The 24,264-nt window shown below is 49.1% G+C and overlaps 1 protein-coding gene across 1 annotated transcript; it reads right to left on the reverse strand.

The window, feature by feature from the left end:
• Positions 1-11,289: 11,289 nt before the first annotated feature.
• LOC142786417 (uncharacterized) lies at positions 11,290-16,178 on the reverse strand. Its single transcript, XM_075884103.1, has 2 exons — positions 14,278-16,178; positions 11,290-11,346 (listed from the first exon to the last, which is right to left on the reverse strand). Exons 1-2 carry the CDS (start codon positions 16,159-16,161, stop codon positions 11,290-11,292), a joined length of 1,941 nt encoding a protein of 646 aa, XP_075740218.1. The 5' UTR covers positions 16,162-16,178.
• Positions 16,179-24,264: the final 8,086 nt, after the last annotated feature.

Here is a 24,264-nt window from a genome sequence, read left to right on the forward strand (position 1 = left end):
TCTGTTTGGTGCTGAGGGGTGTTCATCAGATGCAGCATCGTAAGAGTAGCATTTGCTACCTACGTGTAGTTTGTCAAGGCTGAACCTAAATGCGCATTTTGGGGGCTAAACAAATTTTAACAATTTAAAGCGTGAAAGGCACGTACTTGGGGCAAAATCTTCTCTTATTGTGAAACATGTATATTTCAGCTTCCGCCCGCATGCCAATATGTGTTCTTTTGTCTTGAAGTGAGCCAGTTTTACTATTAGAGGGCATTTTTTGTTGAAAATTTTCCAAGGCGATGTGCACGCTCTATATTGCTGGGGCTTAGGGTTAGGTATAGAGTATTTTTTCACAGGTCTAGAATTTTGTTCTCTGAATCGCTGCAAGGTTCTTTATCGGAATCATCAATGCCAAAGAAAGGAAGGTTGTCTCGGCGCATACGGTTGTTAGTGTCAATGTTCGTGGCTTTTAGGGTAGTGATGGAATGCTCTGGTCAGTCGAAAGCGTTAACAGCGGTTGTGGTACTTCGGTTTAGTTGGCATGAATCGAATGCGTTGGAGCGGCTCAGAATCTCAGCTATAAGTTTTTCTTGGGCAGTCTGTGTTGATTTAATTTGTTCAAGATCTACACGAATTGCGGCTTGAACACTTTCAATTTGTTTGATAGCATCAAGGACAGGTAAAAGTTCAGTACTAGGGGAGGGTCCGGGGTTAACCTCAACATCACCGGATAGTAATAACGAAATTGCACACAGCAAATGGAGGACAAGAGCATCGCGACACAACGGCACCACTCCGTGGCACTTAAAGTCGTAGGGACACGACACCGCCAGTATACATATGTCATCACTTCTGAATTCTTTTTAGCAGGTGAGATAACAAACCTGGAATTGTTGAAGCGCTGCGAGCATCGTAGGTATGGCGGTGTTGTGCCCCCAGCAGTTGGCGATTCCTTGCTGCCTTTGTAGCACTCGATCCGGTCCCGTGGTTGCTCACGTCAGAGAGGGCCAAGGTTGCCAGGTAGTGTGCCAGGCTCGGGCTAAAAGCGGGTGGCTGGTGACATTTAACTTGGAGGGGGGATGTCCGGCGGGTGGAGAACTTTCTTCGTGCAGGTAGGTGGTTTCAGAGGGAATTTGGGTGGTGAAGTGGGCGGTTTCACTTGGGCGGTTTCACTGTGCAGTTTTTGAGTACAATGGCATAAACACACATAGATGAATGTGCAGGTATTTACCACAGAAATTTCCGCAGCACAGTGTAAAGACAGGTATACAGGAAGGGAACGCACTCAGTGCTGTGTACGTTCCTTTCCTGTGTCCTTTTATTACCTTCACTGTTTGTTTCCTAATGTTTCACCAACAAGCTCAAATTTGCTTCTTAGGCCAAGGATATTAGGCTGTTTTGTTCTTTCAATAAGTAAATCTTGCAAGTATTCCCTTATTTTTTGATGATCTGCATGCTCACATGTGGCCCTGTAGATTAGATTAATTTTCACTGTGGCAACCATTAAGTCCACTCCACTAGGTACATGCATATTCCACCCTTACAAATACATGCCTAGTCAATAAACCTGATGGGTTGTCTTCAGCTGGGTAGTAGTGCCATAGTACTCGGTCAGCAACTATGATTTCAGTCGCTCAACAATTTACATGCTAACCTAACTTGTTGTGGTCTCCCCGGATCCGGTTTTAGAGCAATTAATCGTTGAGTCTGTCCACAAGACGGGGAGAATATGCGTCAAATCTATGATAAATAAATGGCATGCTATGGCAGCATTAGTATTAGTAGCTACTCTACTTGAGATTTAATAGCTACCAGTGTAAGTGATGCAGCTGAATTTGCACAATTGTCTAACCGCTCTGCACATTCTCTGCTTTTTTAAATTCTCAATCTATCTTAATTTGCATTCGGTGCGAATGTATGGTGCAGCAAAGCAGGACTACGTGTGGGCACCATGGTTTTCATGGTGCCCCAATCCTTGTCCAGTAACTTGTCACCCTCAGGAATAGCCCAAAGCCAAGAAGCATTGAAACAAAGGATTTGCCGTGACAGTGAGAGGATTTGCCATGACAGAGCCAAAAAGGTTGAAAATTTAGAAAGCAGCCTTAGGCTGTATACATTCTGTGTCAGGTCAGGCTGCAGCTGGGCTTAGTATAAATATTTGAGTGCAGATTCAGCAGAAAATTCAAAGCACTTACACTTGTCTGTTTCTGTGCACCACCAGTGCATCCCCAAAACTGCGATTTATTTTCTTGTTGCACATTCTACATGCTTCTTCCAGTCTTCAAAGGTGTTCTGTCACTGCTTTTTAAAAAATAATTCATGCAACTCTCATCAATCATTTATGTTCAGTCCTTCATTGAATGTTTCACGCCCATCAGTAGTTAACCTACCTACATGACTTCTTCGGATTAAATGTAACCACTATATGTCATATCACAAGCATTAGGTAAGAGGGAATGAATATTGTAGTCGCCATGAGCACGAAAGCAGTTGACAGTGATTCAAATTGATGGTACATGTGTAATGCGAATCATGTGTCATTTTACACATGATTTCAGTTTTATTGTTTTGGCTGATATGAATGGCATTGAACTACAGAAAATAGAATGAATTTCGGTCTCTTGGAATGCCTTCTCGATATCTCGGTTTTTGGTAATTGGAAACAAGCAGTTCATTGAGGTTCATTGTTTTATTCGGTGTCATTGAGGGATGGGGGGCTTTGCATCTGTGACAATGCATGCGACTTGACCTAGACCTTAGCAGTTACTGACACCTGTTTAACAGCTTCTTGGTGTTCAGAATAACAAACAATCCAGAATTAGGGACATTGTCAGGTACCATTTCAGCAGGTCCTGCCTCCAGAATATGTTGTACGACCGTCATTGATCCAAAAAAGTTTCATCAGCCGCCCTTTTCACCACTATTGATAAACTTCTGAGAGCAGTATTATGGCTGTTTATAAGGGCCTGCTTCTGAACTTCTTTATAAGACTGTGCTCTAATGTAGAGGGGTAATCTAAAGGTTTCTGAGTTGCACTAACATACATATATGATACTCCATGGCTTCAGAACTAATTTTGATCGCCCCTGTATGCGTCGTTTTTCTAGTCAACCGTTCATTGAGACTGGTGCGCGCCGTGGTGGAGCAGTGTTTATGGTGCTCGGCTGCTGACCCGAAGGTCGCAGGTTTGATTACGGCCGCGGCGGTCGCATTTTGATGGAGGGGAAATGATTGAGGCTCACGCACTGTGCGATATCAGTGTCCATTAAGGAACACAAGATGGTCAAAATTTCCGGAGCCCTTTGCAGCACCTATCATAATCTTTCACGGTCAGTCTTCACAACTTTGTGTTGCTGTGCAGACTGACCGTGAATTATTACTAAATATTTTACTCACAGGAAGCAGGTAATAAAAGCAGCAGTGAGCAGGTTTTTTTTTTTGACGACTTATACTTCGCATACGGTGTGTGTCCATCCAAACACCAAGCAATTCAGCAGAATTACAGCTTGCCATGATAATGAGTTGCGAGGCTCACAGTCACATATTCAGATGGATACGAGTGAACGAACCAGCTCTTTCAACTTTTCTGATGTTGCAGCTGCTGTCGCTGAATCACGGATGTTCTTAGTAGTCCGATGTTGTCATACTGCTGCAACATCTGGTTGATCGCGATCGGCGCAAAGCAGGTGCTGCTACGCGATCACTCATAGTTGTGATTACGAGCCGATCTGCTTCATAGATCCTGATTTGGCTGACTTATGCGCCAAACACGATCCGGATTTGTGCCGTGCAGCAGCGACGGTTACACGTTGACTGTTATTTAAAAAAATCTTATGTGGGCGGCATTGCATTGATCGCAACCAAAGTGTTTGCGTGACAGTGCTCTCCTCAATTATGTCCCAGAACAATCACCTATGGCAATGATTTCTGGAGAAAGTCGGAAAGTCAGGAACGTAAAGTACAGTCGGACGGTGGATATTTAACTGCACGGCATTGTAAGTTGCCCTAGGCCTCCTATGTCGCTTCCCGACTACGGGGAGTAGAACGCGAAGCGCTAAAAGGTGGTGCACACTTATCCCTTTACAGTTGCCGAAACGATTCTCATATAAAGCATTGAATGTGGATAGGCCGTCAATTGCTGCTGCGACTTGCCCACGTAAATAAATAAATAAAAAACATCGTTGTTTGTTTGTTTTCTGCATAGTCGGCTAATTGCCCCCTAAAAGTTGACAATTTGAAAATTTTGCTCAATTCTTAATGTTGGATAATCAAGATTCGGTAAGCTAGCCAATTATGGGCTCAGCTTCAGGAACTGTAGGAGTTGCATTCTGTGGGTACAAAGTCCAATATACTGTCCACCATTCGGTATATAGTGGTGTCGCACTTCGCAGCGCGCTATATCGTTAATTATCTTCTTCGCGAGAGGAGGCAGTAGAATTACGCCAATCACAGACCAATACTTTTCTCAATCATTCATCTCTGAATAATTGTACCAAGCCCCCACTAGTTCTTATGCGGACAACTGTTCAGGTTGTGCCAACTGGATCACAATATTTCATGCCACAACCGAATGCGCTGCAAACCTGTCCTCCTTCCACCCATTCGTGACAAAGATCTCTGTTATGATTCCCCCCCCCCCCCTTCCAACCGTTCGCGGTCTTCCAAGTCACAATACAGATTATCGATATGGTGTCACTTCAGAAGTCCCAGACCTCACTGTCCAAATTTATTCATAGACATGAAAGATATTTTACCCACTTTCTCTCAGCAGGTATGCTGGTAGCGTGATTGTCACACTAGTTCTACTATGGGCACATTAAATCAGCATGAGTGCATCGTTGAACTTTTAGAACTTATTGTGCTTATGAATCATCCAAACTATCAAACAGCTTAAGGTTGTCACAGTAAGATCTGTAAGTAGCAAATAGGTTTTCTGCAGAATGTTTGTGTTCTACATGCTCATTAGGCTGACCGCCGAGAATATTGAGGCAATCAATTCAAATAGCCCTTCAGCTAAAGGTCTGCTATCACCACCAATTATATGTAGTGAACCTTCACTCTCCACTAAATTGCAAGAGCATGCAGTTCATTAGGTATAAGGCACGTTGGAATGTGAGATGACTGAAATCTGTCCAGGCAAAGCTTGTCAATGCAAAATGTAGAAAACTAATGATAAGTGAAGAAACAAAACGAGCTTATCTGCCTGGATGCTCACATTCATTTGGCTTATTTTACAGTCCAAATAGACGCTGCACGATTGTGTGCTTTGTGACCACAAGCATTATTGCAATCTTTATTTGGACTTAATTTTCCATTATCTGTAGTCATATCTTTTGGGCTAGTCATAAAATTTTAGTCAATGCTTCACAGGCTTTCTTAGGTCTCACTTTCTCCTATCTTTCTTGCCTGTATTCCATGAAAAAGTGAAAGCAAAGTAATAATAGTACCAGTGAATCAAGCCAATTGGCCATTAGTGACTTCTTGTGCCATCATCATTTCAACTTCATTACCGATACAGCAAATTGAAATTGCTTGCAAATATTGCACAACTAAAGGCAGGCATTGTGCCCCTAATAATATTACGTGGAGTTTTAAATACCAAAATCACGACATGTTTATAGGAAATGCCACAGTGGAGGGCTTTGACATTTCGACCATTGAGTGTTCTTTGACATGCACTGACATTGCATATTACCCAGGCCTCTACCATTTCGCCTCCATGGAAATGTGACCGCCGTGGCTGGTATGGAACCCGCGGCCTTTGAGTTAGCAGCCGAGCAACCGAGCCACTGATCCAACAAGGCGAACCCGCATTGTGCCCTGTTAGGTGGCGGTTGTGAGCCTGTTCCATTCTCATTTGCTTGTTTTCGTGTTTCTTGTGCATCAAAATTAAATAATGATAATAGGGCCATGAAAAAGTGAAAGCAAAGTAATAGCACCAGTAAATGCACCTAATTGGCCATAAGTGACTTCTTGTCCCATCAGGATTTGAATTTTATAACTCATACAGCAAATACAAATTGCTTGCAAATATTTCATGGGCCATCGCCCAAAAACAAGTAGTAGAGCTAGTAACAGGTATATATTGGCAGCAAGCTAATCAATGATGTTTAACAGAGAAAAAAATAATAAACATTGTGAAAAACAATACAGATGAAAAACTATACATGATTATCAAGTTTATCTCAAGACATCTAAATTATTCCACATATCACAAAATTATTACATACAGCCCACCTTTAAAATTGTCATAAAATCCCCTATGTATACATCTGCGAAAAGTCATAAGGAACTAGTACGACAGAAAAACCAGTACTACTCGTCGCATAAGGTAGGGCTCATCATCGAAGATAATGTCACATTCACGTAAACCTATTATTTTCACAATTGCACCTGCTACATAATAAATGACACTACACAAAGGAAAACTAACTTGCCATGCAAAACTAAATGAAACAAATCCTAGCATTTATGAAGATGTTATCTATGAAGAGAATAATGCCAAAGGGATCTACTTTGAAAATCTTCAGCTCATTCTGTAGGAACCTTACTTTGCAGGAACATTAAACTTCCAACACCTACCATGGACTGTGACTGACCACGACCCTGAATACTTCTCTTTCTCAGTGATGTAAAATGTATGCCATTCCATACAAAACAAGCCCAGGTGCACAATTGGAGCATTCCTATCTTCTATTGTAAGTTGGTCTCCGCTATAGTATTGTGACCAGCTATGACCAGTAGTTACATAAGGACATAGTACACAAAACACTATTTCATGGAGATCCCAGGCCTCACGGTACACGTAAAGATTTGCGCTTTAAGGGCAAGTCTTCCTCACATAAAAAAGTAATAGAAGTAATGGCAAAAACAGTGCTTTAAACATAGTACACAGCAATTTACAATACACAGCACTTTACAATTCACAATACCTTACAGTACACATATCATACATTTACGTACGTAGAAAAAAGAAATGGAAAGAGTACCAGGCTTGCGAATCTTTCTGAAGGAGAACACACTACTGCATTTGCAAACTTCTACTGCCCCAGGAAGTACCGTCTGGCCAGCCTTCCTGCTGAAGTTCTTAGAATAAACCTTTCACCACTTTTTTTTACTATGACACCAAAGTTCTCGCTGATGACTGGAAACTTGAAGGACCTTTTTACAGTCAAAGAGGCAAATTTGATGCCATAATTTAAACCCCAAGTTTTTTTAAGAATGTCTTCAAAAAGTTTAATGATAGCTTGACAAAGTGAAGTTGGTCATTTACTTTTCGTGGAGTCCGCCACAGTCGCGTAGTGGTTACAATGCTCAAGTGCTAACTCGAAAGTCACGAGTTTGATGGCAGTAAAATGCTAGAGGGCTGTGTACTGGGCAACGCCAATGCACATTAAAAAACACCCCAGGTAATCGAAAATTCTGAAGCCTTTTAACATGGCATCCCTCAATTACATTGTGGTATTTAGATGTAAAACCTCAGATCTTATTATGATTATTACTTCTTATGGGGTAGCCTTGCGAATAAAAGCACATATCTTCTTGCTTGACATGTGGCTTCAATAATATTGAGCACCGGTTCATCAGCTGAAGCAAAGGCTTGAAATATAAAACGACTGGCCCACAGTCCTAGAAATATGCTTTTAAGATGGTTGGTAATACATCTAACAAAATAAAACATCAGAAAAACAAACTAATATGCTGTTTTGTACCTCCATGCTGACAGATTTTAGCAACCATTGGCAACATAGGTTTTACATCCATGGTTTATACTAACAGTGCCAGAAGTTTTATTCTACATTAGACAAGCTGAACAAATCAAAGCCTAGCTATTGCAAGCTACATATGTGTCTTGCCAAACAAGACAGCTCAGCACGCAGACTGCTGCAGTGGTTATAGTGCTTGGCTGTTAACCTGCCATTGGCCAACGTACATTAATCCACATGTAAGAATGCTGTTAGATGCCACGCCGGGGTGAAGCAACCGTTTAATAGGCCTAACAGCAGCTAGACAGCAGCCAGTGATTTCAGCAGCAGCTGCAGTAGCACGAGCCTTCGCCACAACAAACGTCTCCTTCGTCGTTTCTATAACCGGGCCTATATTTGTCCCTATATTGACTCCCCGATGCGAAAGGAGCCATCCTGGCGACCTGTGACACAGACAGGACTCGTGGGTCGTAGTGAAAGTTTAGTCGGTCGACGTGCACAGTCCCGCGCCCGCGGCGCCATTGATCTGTAGGTGGCTAATAGGTTCAACCAAGTAGTTAACTGGTGATGTCTGGCGCAGGATCCCGTATGGACCGTCATACTTGGGTATAAACTTAGAGCAAAGGCTTAGGGCAGACGATGGCACGCGGAGCCACACGATTGTTCCAGGCGTGTATGACTAAGGGGATGAGTGTCGGTCATGGGCGTGCTTCTGGCGAGCCTGATCGTGCGTAGTAAGCGAACGTGCGAGCGGCTGACATTCTTCGACATATGTGGCAGCTTCTGCCAAAGTCGTCGATTCTGAATGGTTTGGGCGGTACAGAAAGATAGTGTCCTAGAACGATAAAGGTTCCCGACCATAAAGAAGGAAGAACGGGGAGAATCCAGTTGTCGATTGAATTGCACTGCTGTAAACGTAAGTAACGAATGGAAGTATACGGTCGCATTTGTATGGTCATTGGAAACATACATAAAGAGCATGTCACCCAGCGTGCGATTGAATCGCTCGGTCATTCCTATGGTTTGGGGGTGATATGCGATGGTTGTTCGGTGTACGATGTTGAGTTCGTGTAGGAGGGCTTTTACAGCTTCCGACAAGTAGGAACGCCCACGGTCACTCAGAAGCTCGTGGGGTGCACCATGCCAAAGGACGAGGTTGTGCAGAATGAACAAGCCGACTTCACGCGCAGTGGCTTCGGGAAGCACCGAAGTTTCGGCGTGGGGCGTAAGGTGGTCCACGGCTATGATGACCCAGCGGTTTCCATTTGGTGTGTATGGTAGGAGACCGTACAAGTCGATTTGCGGCCGAAAGGTCGAGAAGGACAAGACAGTGGCTGGAGTGGCCCTGTGGTTGTGCGAGGGGAGTTCTTCCGGCGTTGGCACAAGGAACATGAGCGGACACACCGCCTAACAAAGCGGTACATTCCGCGCCAGTAATATCAAATTCGTAGGCGAGCATACATCTTCACTACACCTGCATGGGCCCATTGCAGATCGGCGTGGAAGGAGGCACAAACGTCAGAACGTAGGTGGCGAGGCACTACCAGCAACCATTTGCAGCCATCACATAGATAGTTTTGCCAGTACATAAGACTGTCATGGAGGGTAAAATGGCGAGCAGTTCATCGAAGTAAACGGTTGTCGATACGTGGAGACGTCTGAGACAGGTACTCTAAGATGCTATTCATGGATTTTGGCGTTCTTCAGCAGACATGTCGGCATGTTAAAGTGAAGTACATCCATAGCTGCAAATAGACGCTGTAAAATATTCGTGAGGAAGTGGCGAGCGAGAAAGAGCGTCGGCGTCCAAATGCTCGCAGCCTTAGCGACAAATTACACGAATGTCGTAATCTTAGAGAAATAGTGCCCAGCCAGCTAGGCGACCAGATGGGTCTTTTAATGACAACAACCACAATGCGTAATGATCAGTCACGACGTCAAATGGGCGGCCATATACATAAGGTCCGCATTTCAAGATTGCCAAACAATGGCAAGGCATTCTTTGTCGGTGACTAAATACTTCTTTTCCGCTTTAGTGAGGGTGCGACTAGCGTAGAATACAACATACTCATTGAAGCCAGATTTACGCTAAGAATAGCGCCGAGGCCAACTCTACTAGCATTCGTATGAATTTTGATTGGAGCGTCTGGATCAAATTGGCGTAGGATAGGTAGTGATGTCAAAAGATGGCGTAAAGAGGCGAATGCTTCGTCGCATGCTGGGGACCACGCCAAGATGTCTTGGTTGTCGGCAAGTAGCTGCATCAGGGGTGCGATTATGGTGGCGAAATCGCGCACAAAATGACGAAAATATGAGCAGAGGTCAATGAAGCTGCAGAGTTCTTTTAGTGTAGCCAGCCTGGGAAAGTCGGCGACAGCACGGAGCTTGGCTAGATCAGGACGGACAACATGCTTGCTAACAACATGCCTTAAGATGGTAAGCTGACGGGCAGCGAAGTGGCATTTCTTCAAATTCAGCTGCGGTCCAGCATCCGGAAGACAAGTCAGGACGCTTGTGAGGCTGCTGAGGTGATAGTCAAAGTCTTTTGAGAAAGCGATGACGTCATCCAAATAGCACAGGCATGTGTTCCATTTGAAGCCTCTAAGGATGTTGTCCATGAGACGCACGAAAGTGACAGGCGCATTACAGAGGCCGAATGGCCTCACGATAAACTCGTACAATCCGTCAGGCGTTACAAATGTAGTCTTGGAACGGTCTGCTTTATTCATAGGGACATGCCAGTAGCCGTATCGAAGGTCTGAAGAAGAAAAGAACTCTGCTCCTTGCAGGCAATCGAGGGCGTCATCGATTCTGGGCAGCGGATAAACATCTTTTCTCGTGATCTTATTAGGACGCCTGTAATCAATGCAAAATCTGATGCTGTCATTCTTTTTTTTTTCACCAGTACAACCGGAGAGGCCCAAAGGCTGCTTGAAGGTTGTATTCGCCATGTCGAAGCATATCGTTCACCTGATCATCAATGGCACTGCGTTCACCATGAGAAACTCGATATGGTTGCTGCCGCAAAGGTGCATGGCTACCAGTGTCGATTTTGTGAAAGATAACAGACGTGCGACCCAATGAAGGTTGGCTATGGTCAAACGACATCTTGAAGTGACCGAGTAGAGCCACGAGTTGGGTGCGCTGAGCAGCAAGAAGTTTAGGGTCAATCGATGGGAATAAAGCCTCCGGAGATAAAGTGGGAGCGGTATCAAAGGTAATGGTGTTTAAGTGAGACGATGGCAAGTCATCAGGTAGGTGACTGGATGAAACAAGATCAATTTCCTCAAGGTGACCGAGGACTTCGCCAAGAAATAATACGGCTGGGGAAGGAAGAAATTTCGTTATATAAATGAAGCCACGTGAGTTTTCTATGGTGATAATGCAAACGGGAGAAGGAAGCTTTTGCGAGAGCCGAAGGCGTCAAAGGGGATAAAGACGGCAGCGACAGAGGGTGCGTCATCGCAGACTAGTGGCACAAGAACACAGGATAGAGGAGGGATGTGAGTGTCCGCGGCCACTCGGGAAGATAGCGGCTTGATAGAAGGTCTTTCATACGTCGGCGCTTCACACAGGGGCAGTTCACACATCGTCGACAACTCTAGTTCGGAACGTGCACAGTGAACGACCGCATGATCAGAGCAGAGGAAGTCCCAGCCTAAGATGATATCGTGCAAATATGGGGGAAACACAACGAATTCGACTACATACAAAATATTTTGCATGACCAGTCGAGCTGTGCACGCCACAGAAGGTTGGGTGTGATGGGCAGTGGCCGTGCGGAGAGAGACATCGGAAAGCGGCAGCGTAAGCTTCTTCAACTTGCGGCACAGTTCAACATTTAGCACAGACACGGCAGCACCAGTATGAACGAGCGCTTTTACAGGTATACCATCAATATGCACAGTTATTTTATTGGCAGATAAAAACAGGGGCCTTGAAGGTTTTGCTATGTGCTGTTGGGACTCCGGTTCCTGCCGGTCTCGTTTTCGGTAGCTGGCCCCGTCGCAGGATCCATCGTCCGACAATTCAGCGAGAAGAAGCACCCGAACGAACAACAGAGATTTATTTACATGTAGAGAAGTGATTAACTGATCCAAAGAGAGAAGAGTGAGTGTGATACAAAACGTCTTCGGCATTTTATAGCGCCACGTTGTTGACACTGGGTGCCTTGTCCGCATCGTCAGCCAATACGGTGTCCCCGGCACCTCGGCCACGAGGGAGGGGGAAACACCTCTCACAACACATAGAGTGGCACAACCTAACACGATGTCCATATATGGTCACGGCGCCCTAAAATGTTGCCAAACATGGTCACGAACGCACAGCAGATTCCGGAGTTCTCCCGGCGAGAGGAGGAGCCTGAATGGGGAGGTGGGGGTGGACGACACCGTCGGTCAAGAACCGGTTCTCCCCCAAACTCTTCTTGCTTGGTTCCCTAGGGCCGGTCGTAACAGTCTCTCGCGCGGGGGGGGGGGGTGAAGATCTCGATGGGCTGAGGTTTGCAGCCACTGTCCGGAGAGATCAGCGCCGGCAGTCGGTTTGGTGACGACCATCTTTGATGAAGTAGAGGGCAACACCTGCTTCATTGTGGGCTCAACAGACATCACATACGCACTTGAAAACACAACTACTCAGCCGGTGAGCGCCGGACAATTCCGCCAAACTCCACCAGGCAATTTTCCCCTTTAACTGATATTAAAGGAAATACACAATTTACTCAAAATGTTACTCACACTTTAAGGTGACACAAAACAACAACACTGGAAGCACACCGAACCCGAAACCCTGGATAGCCGTGTCTTCAACGTTTTCAAATAAGTACACCTAAAAGAGTAAAAAAACAATCACTAGCTCTTGTCTAGGTCAGAAAAAAAATGCCAGAGTTCTCGAGACATCCTCTCGCGTCAGGGCATCGACTTAAGCCATCAGCGTTGCCATGGAGTACACCCTTTTTGTAGCGTATTTCAAACGTATATTGTTGCAAAACGAGGCTCCAACGCAGCAGGCGGCCGTTCTTACAGGACATGGTCTGTAGCCAGGTGAGAGGACAGTGGTCCACTTCCACAATGAACTTGCTTCCGGCAATATAACAAGCCAGTTTCTGGACTGCCCAAACCAAGCACGCACATTCCTTTTCGCTAGTGCTGTAAACCTGCTCGCGAAGGGTGAGTTTCCGGCTAACATAGAGGACGGGATGCTCTTGATCCCCCTCATCCCTTTGACTAAGAACTGCCCCCATGCCTCTATCACTAGCGTCGCATTGGACTATGAAAGGCCTCGAGTAGTCCGGTGAACTAAGCAAAGGTTGGCTCGACAAGGCCGCTTTCAAAACGCGGAAAGCCTTTTCTGTCTCCTCATCCCAGTCGACCATTTGGGGCTCGGTCTTGCGCAACGCGTCTCAAGAGTGCTGGCAATGTCGGAATATCTAGGGATGTACTTACGATAGTAACCAGCTATTCCAAGAAAAGCTCGAATATCGGTTTTCGTTCGGGGCGGGGGAAAGTCTCGGATAGCTGCCACTTTCATTTCAGAGGGACGGCGATGCCCTCGACCGATAACATGCCCGAGATAGAGTACCTCCGCTTGTGCTAGCTGACACTTGGGCGCCTTTACCGTTAAACCTGCTTCGCGTAGGCGTGTCAGTACTGCTCTCAAATGCGCCAAGTGTTCTGGCCAGGACGAGGAAAACACGGCGACGTCGTCCAAGTAAGGCAATGCGAAGTCCTCTTGACCCCGCAAAACCTTATCCATTAAGTTTGAAAAACAGTAAGGCGCGTTCTTTAGGCCGAAACTCAACACTTTAGGACGGAATGTCCCCAATGGTAAAATAAATGCAGCATACCGGCTCGCCCTCTCGGTGAGCGGCACCTGCCAGTAACCTCTCACTAGGTCTAGCGTTGAGATAAATTGCGCGCTGCTTACCCTCTCGACGCGTTCCTCAATGTGGGGAATTGGGTATGTCTGATCCTTGGTGATGAGGTTTGTAGTGTTCCTACTTAAAATAACGGAACAGCATTAAAGCTTCAGTATGGAACTGGCGTCCATCTTAATCTGCTTTATTTTTTCACTTCATCCTCCTCTTCCTTCCTGCCCCGGCCCTCGCGCTTCTTCATCTTCTGTCCAAAGGCTCATACCGCTTCACCCTTCCCGCTTTCTTTTAATTACCCCTCCTGGGGTAATACTTGAAGACATTCCCAATTGAAGCACATTCAACAGATCCACGTTCACCAGTGTACCAGACAGTCTTCAAAATTCCGTTCTGGGTGGCTGTCTTGGTCACAGAGTAAGGCCCATAAAATTTGGCACTGGAATCTCTTATTCCTTTTCTCACTAGTACGAGGTCGGTGACTTGAATGTCTGGCATGTCTGCTCGATGCCTCTTGTCGAAATTCTTTTTCATTCGTTTTCGGTACCTCTCCTCCTGTGATTTTTGTTGCCTCTCCTCGACAATCTTGAGGTTTTCCAAGAGTCCCAACTCACGGTCTGCCTGCAGAATAGGGGTCTCTCCTGTAGAAGCGTACTGTGGAAAGAAAGCGGGAAGGGTTATGACACTATTTGCATCTTCTTTTCCTGCTCGTGCCGCGACCATCCTGGTGCATTCATCTATGGCCAGCAGAAAAGCTTGCGTTTTTCTGACTCCTTCCCGTTTCTTGTTAAGTTCGGCGAAATCCAGGTGAACTACTTCAAAAGGCACGTTCGAGTGGCAAGGTAGTATCATGGTGTCCGTAGGCTGTTTATACTTGACTTTGTGTACTTGACACACATGGCATGAACGAACGTACTGACTAACGTCTTTCTTCATGTGAGGCCACGTAAACCTCTTGACCAACTTGTTGTAGGTACGCCAAAAGCCGTCGTGTGGTGGCGGTGGTGGTGATGACGGCGGTGGAGCCGTCGGTGCCGAGTGTCCTGGTTCTTCTGGTGAAATAGGCTCCTTCTCAGTGCTTTGCACGCTCTCCAATGAGTCTCCGCCGCTGCTCGCCTCGTTCTCGCGTCGATTACGGGCCCCGGCCTTCTTGGATGGTGACTTCGTTCTGCGTCGGTGGGACCTTGGGTGTCGGTACATCGGAGGAGGTCGTTGCCACGAAGGGGCACTCCCTCTGTCCTGGAAGTCCTCCTGGCTCCTGTTGCCACTTCCGCCGTTACCTCCCCGTACTCCTTCTTCGAGATTTCTTCCGGAGCTGTTCCGTCCTGTCATTTCCAGGTTGCTCTGAAAACGGCCACCACCAGAGCCGTTTTGTCCTACTGCTTCCATGTTGCTTCGCGAGCGGCCACGTCGCCGACGAAAATAGCGGCCACGGAACCGCCGTGGAGGGCGCCGGGGTGGGGGTTCGTTGAAAACCTCCTCTTCGGCGTACGCTGGCCGTGGCTCATCGACAATGAAACGCTGCGGTGGAAGCGGTGGCGGTGGTGGGGCTCGCGGAGGTGCTCGTGGCACTCCTCTGAAACGCTGGTTGTATCGCCAAGGGTAGGGCCTCCCCACGCCGTCCATGATCCACCGTCTAGGAGCCGGGTCGCTCTGGTCCTGGTGCGGTGGCAGTGACCGCGATGAGTCTCGGTTTCCTGCTTCCTCCCTTCGATCTTCCCCTCGGCCACGCCTTGACGCCGGCCCGCGCCTTCGTTGATTGCGACGTGGAATCCAGCGGGGTCGGAACGGGCGCCTGTCGGCCGCGTACGGGCTACCCTGAACAGGCTCACCATCGGGTCCGGTCACATTGGCTGCCTCGCAGCCCTTATCGCCGACCACGACGTCAAACTCGACGGTCTCACCTTCGCCAACGCTGCGCAGCAACTTCTGTGGGTTGTTGCGCGTGATGGCCGTCTGGTGGACGAAGATGTCCTCGTGAGTGTCGTTGCGGTTGATGAAGCCATAGCCGTTCTTGACATTAAACCACTTCACCGTTCCCAGGATCCTCTCGGCGACGATAGGCTTCTTCCTGCCACTGAAACGACTCTCTTCGCCCATTGCCAAGTTGGCGGTTATCTTCGGAAGGGGCCGGGTGCCGGTCACAGCTGCTGGAAGCCCGCCTGGATGCGTGATGCGCTTCTGGTGGCTTGACCAGTCCGATTTACTCCGACTGAAACAGCTGCTTGACTCGGCGGTTATGCTTGTTTCCGAAGCTGATGGTATGTTCTGAAGACACGCGAGGAGGTCATCTAGAGTCTTTGGTGACAGTATTTGCACTTGCTTCAACACGTTAGTGTGCAATCCATGCATTATTAAGGCAACTACGGCCGTAGATGGAAGCAAAGGCTCCGCCAGCTTTAAAAGACGGCGTTTCTCAAAGAAGTACTCGACAAGGCAGCTTTGCTCAGACTTGAAATTAAGCGCCGTGTTCCATCTTTCTACTGGATTGCTTCGGAATGCAGTCAAAAACTTTTTCCTCCACTGGCTCCAAGAGTCGTCACTGTCTTCCAGAATGCATGTTTCATACCACTTTCGCGCAACACCTCTCAAGTAAACGCGCATGTTGGTGATTTTAGCCTCATCAGAGAGCCACTTGTTTTTTCCAGCGGCATATTCGTAGAAATCAAGCCAACTTTCTGGATTTGAAGACACACCGTCGAAAGCATCAGGTTCTACGAAATTAGGTGTCGGTCTCTCAGCATTCAGAGAGCTTATAAGAGATGTCATTATTTGGTTTTGTTGAAGCATCTGTTCCTGTTGCAGCTGAAAAGCTTTCAAAACGAGGCTCACCTCTTCCGTCGAAGATCGTGATCCTGAGTGTTTTCGACGCGCTGGTTCAAGAACTAGGTCGTTGAAGGTCGCCACACGCAAGTTCACTTTCACAGCACCTTTCCGTCGTAGTTCAGTAGTGTCTACGGCTGCCTTTTCCACAACCAGGTTTACGAGTTCTTCCGAGCTGAGCTCACGAGGTAGGTCTACCGCTGCTTCGTCTTGAACTTGGTACTTCGAAAAGATGATCTCCTCGGAGGTCTCGTCTATGAAGAACGTCACCCACATGATGGCTTCGATGGCCGGCTGCGCCAAAATAATGTAGTGTTCCTACTTAAAATAACGGAACAGCATTAAAGCTTCAGTATGGAACTGGCGTCCATCTTAATCTGCTTTATTTTTTCACTTCATCCTCCTCTTCCTTCCTGCCCCGGCCCTCGCGCTTCTTCATCTTCTGTCCAAAGGCTCATACCGCTTCAAGGTTTAACTTACGATAGTCTACGCAAGGACGCGGATCTTTGCCGGGTACCTCCACAAGAATTAACGGGGAAGTGTAATCACTTTCACACGGCTCAATCACGCCCAATTCCAGCATCCTGTTAACCTCTGCTTTTATTAGCTCAAGTCGGCGAGGTAACACCCGATACGTCTTAGATCTTGCCGGTTCCGACGAGCTAAGCTTTATGTCATGAGTGAAGACGGATGTCCGGCCTGGCTCGCTTACAAATCTGTCCTGAAACTCGGTCAAAAGATCACGCAATTCCTGCTTCTGCTTCGTTGTCAGCTGTGACTTTGATACTAAATCCTCAACTCTTTTCTCGATCGGGACTTCGTCCGATTCGGGAGGTAATTCAGGGATTTCTGCCGGAACCTCTTCCAGAACATTTAAAGTCATGTTCACGATGGCTTCCCTCTCTTTGTAGGGTTTGAATAAGTTGCTATGATACACCTGGTGTGCCTTACGACTTCCTGGTAATTTTACCACATAGTTGGTGTCAGACAATTTTCGAGTAATTTCGGCCGGGCCAACCCATTGCACTTCAAGCTTATTCTTTTGGGAGGGCCTCAACAACATGACCCTGTCTCCTACAGCAAAGTGTCGTGCTTTAGCTGTCCGATCGTAGTAAAGCTTAGCCTTCTGCTGTGCTTTGGTCATCGCACTCTCGGTCAGTTCTTGGGCTTTTGTTAGACGATCCAATAAGGTGAGGACATATTCCACTACTACAGGATCATCACCCTGACCTTCCCACGACTCTCTCAGCATACGAAGAGGAGACCGTAGTCTGCGGCCGTAAACAAGTTCCGCTGGCGTAAACCCTGTTGTCTCATGTGGTGCAGTTCTTAGTGCAAACATCGTTGCAGGTAAGCACATTTCCCAGTCAGTTTTTCGTTCAAAACAAAAGGCTCTGAACACTCGCTTCATCACGGAGTGACGCTTTTCTATCGAGTTCGACTGCGGATGGTAGACTGAACTATGCAATAATTTCACGCCACACCGCTCTAGAAAGGTTGTCGTTAAGGCACTCGTGAAAATGGTGCCCTGGTGGTCTGATTGTATCTCGGTAGGAAAGCCTACCCGGGCAAACACGGACAGAAGTGCGTTCACTACTTCCACGGAACTTGTCTCTTTTAGCGGGACCGCCTCTGGAAATTTAGTAGCTGGGCAGATTAAGGTCAGGATGTGACGGTAGCCTGAAGCTGTCTTGGGCAAAGGACCTACTGTGTCAATTACCAACCGACGAAAGGGCTCCGTGATTACGGGTACCAGCTTCATTGATAATTTCGCCTTATCTCCCGGCTTACCCACTCGCTGACACACATAGCAAGATTTTACAAACCTCTCTACATCTTTAAAGCATCTAGGCCAGTAGTATTCCTCTAAAAGACTATTTTTCGTCTTCTTTACGCCTAAGTGGCCAGACCATGATTCTCCATGCACCAAACTAAGCAAATCCTGACGATACGCCTGAGGTACGACTACCTGGTCAAACTCTACTCCTCGCCTATCTAGATATTTTCGATAGAGTATGCCGCTCCTCTCTTGGAATCTCACATTTCGTTTGGCGATTCCCTCTTTCGAACTGTCCTGGAATTGCTTAAGCGTCGGGTCCCCCTTTTGTTCGGTTATTAATGAAGCGGGGCTCACCTGCAGCAGCCGACTGAAATTATCCGAAGTTGGCATGACACACAACTCTTTTGTAGTTCCTAGTACCTGGAATGTGTCACCCTCTGTGCTATCCTCTGTACTACCAGGAAGCGGCTGGGGAGCAACGGCATTTTCTTTTTGCTCGGTCAACGAGGCGTAATTGACCCCTTCCAATTCGGGAGGAGGTTCATCGTCGCCTTTAGGAATGGTTGCCTCCGCGACTACGGCTTCTGCAGCCTGTTCTCGCACAAGTCGATTTGTTACCGTGGTGTCCAACTCGCAACCAGGCCCGTTGTCGATTTGAGGCTTGTTTGCCTCAGTGAATGTTGCTCTCGCAGCCAGCGCACGTGCCTTCAATCTAGTCAGTGCCTGCACTATGCCTTCTCCCAACGTTAGACCTTTCTCCTTCAGCATTTGATCTGACTTATTTGAAAATAAGTAAAGATACTGAGGGGGTAGATATGGCGATACCGCGGCTTCCGTTTCCAACGTTCCAAATGCGCCTTTAAGGACAACTTTAGCTACGGGAATGCACTGACTGTTTGCTTCTACGGCTTGTCTAATCCAGGCACAGTCTCCTGAATACTGTCCGGACTGAACAAAGGACGGATGAACTACGTCCATAGTGGCTGCGGAGTCTCTAAGAACCCGACACTGCTTGCCGTTCACGGTAAGGTTGTACATATAGGGCTCTAACAACTTCATGCTCTCGTCGGCTTCATTTATAGATAAAAAGGGCACCTTTTCTTTCGGGCAATGTTTCGCGAAGTGCCCTGTTTCATGGCAATTGAAACAAGCCGCCGGTTTTTTCGCCTCAAATTTTCTTTTGCTTGCCTCTGCCGACGCCTCCTGGTTAGATGCCTTGTTTTCCTCACCCTTTTGTGCGAGACTTGTCGGTTGTTTTCTAAACGGCGCCTTATTCGGTCGTAGGAATTTTTCCCTTTTTGGCTCGCTGCTTGCCCCGAGGGCGCGGCGCGTAACGAATTCTTCAGCGAGCTCTGCGGCTTTCGTTACGGTGTTCACGTCTGGTCTATCCTGCACCCAGAACCTCACCTTTTCTGGTAACCTTTGATAGAATTGTTCCAGACCGATACACTCGAGCACCTTGTCATGATTCCCATACGCCTTTGCCTCTTTGAGCCACTCCCCCATGTTGGCCATTAACTTGTAAGCAAACTCCGGGTATGAATCATTGTTCTCTTTTACGGCGTTGCGAAATTTTTGTCTGAAACCTTCCGCTGACAACCTGTATTTCTTGAGAAGGCTCGACTTTACCTCACTGTACTCGTCAGCCTCCTCTTTCGTGAGGCGCGCGATTACTTCTGAGGCCTCCCCCGGAAGTAGGGACAACAAGCGTTGAGGCCATGTATCCTGGCTGAAACCTTGCATTTCACAAGTTCTCTCAAAGTTGACGAGGAACAGCCCAATGTCCTCCCCTAGCTTGTACGATCTCATTAGGTCCGTCATTATGAACCTGACCCGCTCTGCTGTACCGGATGCCTCGCTGCCTCCTGCTCTACTATTATGGCTAATCTCTAGCTCGAGGCGCTTCATTTCAAGCTCGTGCTTTCGCATCTTATCTGCCTCAGCTTCTGCGGCCTCGCCCGCGGCCGCCTTTCTTTCGGCCTCTGCCGCTTGCCTCTCCTGAATCTCCTCGACACATTCTGACAGCTCGTCATCCTCCGCCCCCAATGCGAGAATCGCCTCTATCAGCTCTGGCTTTCTTTGAGAGTCCGACACCTCCAGATTCAACTCCCTTGCAAGTAGCAACAACATGGACTTTCGCAGGGATTTCAGATTCATGGCTGCCTCCAGTACCGCTGTCTCTGTTCCACAAAGATTCCTGTCCTGCAACTAATTAACCTTGACGGCAACGACAGCTCTAGGTTCCTGCCTTGCCTCAAGTTTTCCGTTATCTTAGTCTACAGATAAAGCTTCAAAAAGCTCTTATACGGAATCCTGCCCTGCCACTGTTAATCTTGACGCCACTGACAGAAAGAGCTTAACCAAGCTATCACACAATTTCTGCCTGACGCAAGTTACCTGTTAACCCAATGACCAAGACAGCCCCTCTCTACCAGCTTTTACTTAACACATAGAGTAAATGCCTGGTAAAATTTAACAGAGAAAGCCGGCACTCACCCAGTTCGCAGTCATGTCTCCAGCGTCGTGCCTCTCAGAAGTGCCGTTCGATTCCCTTTGGAAGTCGATGAGCTCGTGTCATCCTTCTCCTGTCGTCCCGTTGTTGAACTTCGGGCTCACTCCGTCCAGTGGTCGCTTTCGGGGTTATCGGCATCCCACCGCTGCCATCCAGTTGTTGGGACTCCGTGTCCTGCCGGTCTCGTTTTCGGTAGCTGGCCCCGTCGCAGGATCCATCGTCCGACAATTCAGCGAGAAGAAGCGCTCGAACGAACAACAGAGATTTATTTACATGTGGAGAAGTGATCAACTGATCGGAGTCTCGTCTCGACCGCCGAAGAGAGCAGACGTGTTTTTCGGTCGGTCCCCGACCGGTTTTCCTGGAGGAGCACGCGAGCGTCTAGTTAGGCGCCGTACCTTACGGGCGCTTCCATGCTTCCCTTTTTTTTTTTTTCTCCCCCAGTTTTTTATTTTGATAGCTTTTGCGCACACCCGTGCGCCGTTTTAATTTTTTCTTCCCTCCCTTGTCCTATTGAGCCATTTTTTGTCTCAAGCCCTGTTCAGGGCTATCAAGATATTGAGGAAATGTAGAGCCCTCTCATCTCCCCTTAGTTCTTTTTTTTTAATCTGTAATGACCTCGCCTAGTACGGCCCATCGCCTCTACCAGTAATGACGGACACCCCTTCTAAGGACGCTCCTGACGAGATCACCCTCTGCGCGAGCCTGCATGCTACCGCAACGAGCCGCCCCAGCTCACCCAAACAATCGCCTGCGGCCCCGATGATTACCCGGGCTCGTAAACTGAAGGCTGCTGCCAATCGTCTTCAAAAGCACTCATCTACCAGCACCCCAACTTCTCGGCCCCATGTACGAAGGATCGGGAAACTGTTGCCACCACGCCGGCGTCAGGCACCAAAAATCAAGGCCGCCACCACGAAAAGCGCGAAGCTAACGGCCGCAGCCGAGGAGGCCGCCGCCGCCATTTCCTTAGTACCACAGCCTTCCCAACTCCATCTTGTACCCACACTACAAGAGGGAAGCAAGGCTGAGCTGCAGGACTACCAAGAATCGGTCGCATCAACACCGGCAGACAGCGAGGAACAGGCCAGTACCGATTCCTCCTCGCCCACATCATCCTCCTCTTGGGAGCACAACACGCCTCCGTCCTCCTCTCCGTCCCTGTCGCCCTCCCCAAAGGGTCTGGCCCTTTTCAGAACCGGAATCTGCGCTGACGGACCAGGCCGCCAACGAGCAACACAACAGGCGTCGTTTGCAGCTCCCCCCAAGCGAGCGCGCGCTCACTCTGCGCCGCCGGCAACCACTTTCTGCCCTTGCCTACTGGCTGTGCAAGCCTGCCGCGCCGGGCGTCAAGAAGACCTGTTCGGAGAGGGGTGTGCACGTAGTGCTGTCTCTCCCCTTTTTCCAGGCGAAGGAACGCGCATGACCTCTACTGGAAGGGCAACCGAGGCAACATTGGAGTCTCTTGCGCAAGCGGGAGCCTCCCAGACCGCCACAGGAAATCCCACCCTCCTCGAGCCTTCCCCACCTTCTTCCGGTCACGCAACCCGTCCGACCCGTCCTCCAGAGAGAGCGGCCTCTCCGGTGTCTGATGGGGTGGTTTGTTTACCTCCCACCTCCTCGCCACAACAACAGCACTCTCCTCCACTCTCCCGCTCAAAGGAGAGCACGGGCGCGTCGTCTGCTACGGCCGCAGCTCTTCCGAACTCTGCCACTAGCACCGCGCCACACCCTCCTTCTGCTTTCGGCCCCATGCGCCCACTGACGGTGGACGCCTCTACCGAAGCAGATTATGAAGAGGCCCGACGCAAGCATCAGCAGAAAAACGGATTTCCGTGCCAGGCATCAACAGCTACAAATGCCCCTTCCAGTAGGCAGCCAGTCAGTGCAGCTCCCCCAAGCAAGGGAAAGGGGCCCCGCCAGAAACCAGGTCGCCGCCAGCACCAACTCGATATTATCGAACACCTGGTCGCGACTGAGCCCCGCCGCACCTCTGCCACCATCCTCTACCGCCCCAAGGGCAGGCAGAACAACTTCCTCTCCCTCAGCCGCGACGCAATTGCAGCACAGCTCTCGAAGGTGCCCGGCACGAAGCGTGTGCGCATTAACTTCAGCGGCAACGTTGTTGCGGTTGACACCACACCCGGAGCTGACACCTCCGCTCTCCTGGCAGTGGAAAGCATCGGGAATGTGGCTGTCAACGCCAAGACCGCCAACAAAGGAACCTGTACCGGCGTACTTCACGGCGTTGACGCGGCTTTTGACGAGGAGGTCCTCAAAAACAACATAGAGAGCTCTGCTCCCATCCTCTCTTGTGCCCGTACCGGACGCAATGTCCTTCTCCGATTTGTGGGTAACGCACCGCCACCTGAGGTGGCGTTATTTAAGCAGACCCGCCCTGTACGTTGTCGTCGTCGCCGCCCTCTCCAGTGCGCTGGCTGTGGCGCTTTCGGACACACTCATGCGACGTGCACCAGCTCCCCACGCTGTTCGCGCTGTGGCGGCGACCACGCCCGCGCCGCCTGCGTTGCACCCGGCCCCAAGTGCCTACACTGCGGCGGCCCACATCCCGCCACCGAGCCCCGATGCCCTCGCTGGCAACACGAGAGGAAGGTGCTAGAAATCATGGCCTCTGCGGACCCGCCCCTCTCTCGTCGTGAGGCCGAGAGGAACCTTAAGAGCGAGGGAAAAGCCGTGCCTGCTCGAGCACCGTGCACTGGTATTTCCTCGGTAGTGCAACCGGGCCGGACGTACAGCGCGGTTGTTTCGCCCCCGGCCGCCGAACCCTCGGCCCCCGACTGCGAGGTGCAAAAGGACATGGTGATTAGTGCCCTGGCCGCTGCCGTGCAGGCCCTCATCGGGACAATACCGCAATCCGGCCCTGTGTTCGAGCTGTGCAACGCGGCCCTGGCCGCCCACGCTGCCCTCAATCAACATGGCTAGCGGCAAGGTGTTTCGGCCGCGGATTCTTCAATGGAACGTTCGTTCTCTCCGCTGCCGTCACGCCGAGCTGTCTACCCAACTCCTCCGACGCGAGTACGACGTCTTGCTGCTGCAGGAAACCTACGCTCGCGTCGGAACACTCAACCTACCTGGTTTTGTCGGCTATCACAGCACCACGCAGTGCGAACTTGAAGAGTGTAGCGCAGTCCGGTGCAGCACTCCCTCGCATCCTCCCGGCACGTCGCGGGCTTCGGTTTATGTGCGCGCCGACCTCCCTCACGCTGCAGTGGACATCGAGGACATTCTCTGTGACACCCTCGAGGCCGTCGCCCTGACTGTGCGCATCGGGAGCACGGACACCAGTGTCGTGAGCGTGTACGTGCGCACATCGAACTACTCGGCACGCTGGGACACCCAATTCGTGTGCCGCCTCGCAGACCGCCTAAATCACGACGCGGTCATCGGTGGCGACTTTAACTCTCACCACACCTCGTGGGGCAGTGGCGTGACGAACCACCGTGGGCGCGACCTTCTCGATGCCGTGCAAAAGGCCGGACTGCTCGTTATAAACACGGGTAGCTGTACTCTCGCGCGCCGTGGTGTGTCCGACAGTGCCATCGACCTGACTCTCGTGGGTGGTACGTGTAAA

The sequence above is a fragment of the Rhipicephalus microplus genome, unplaced genomic scaffold (genome assembly GCF_043290135.1).
Source record: "Rhipicephalus microplus isolate Deutch F79 unplaced genomic scaffold, USDA_Rmic scaffold_23, whole genome shotgun sequence".
In the NCBI taxonomy this organism is placed as follows: Eukaryota; Metazoa; Arthropoda; class Arachnida; order Ixodida; family Ixodidae; genus Rhipicephalus; species Rhipicephalus microplus.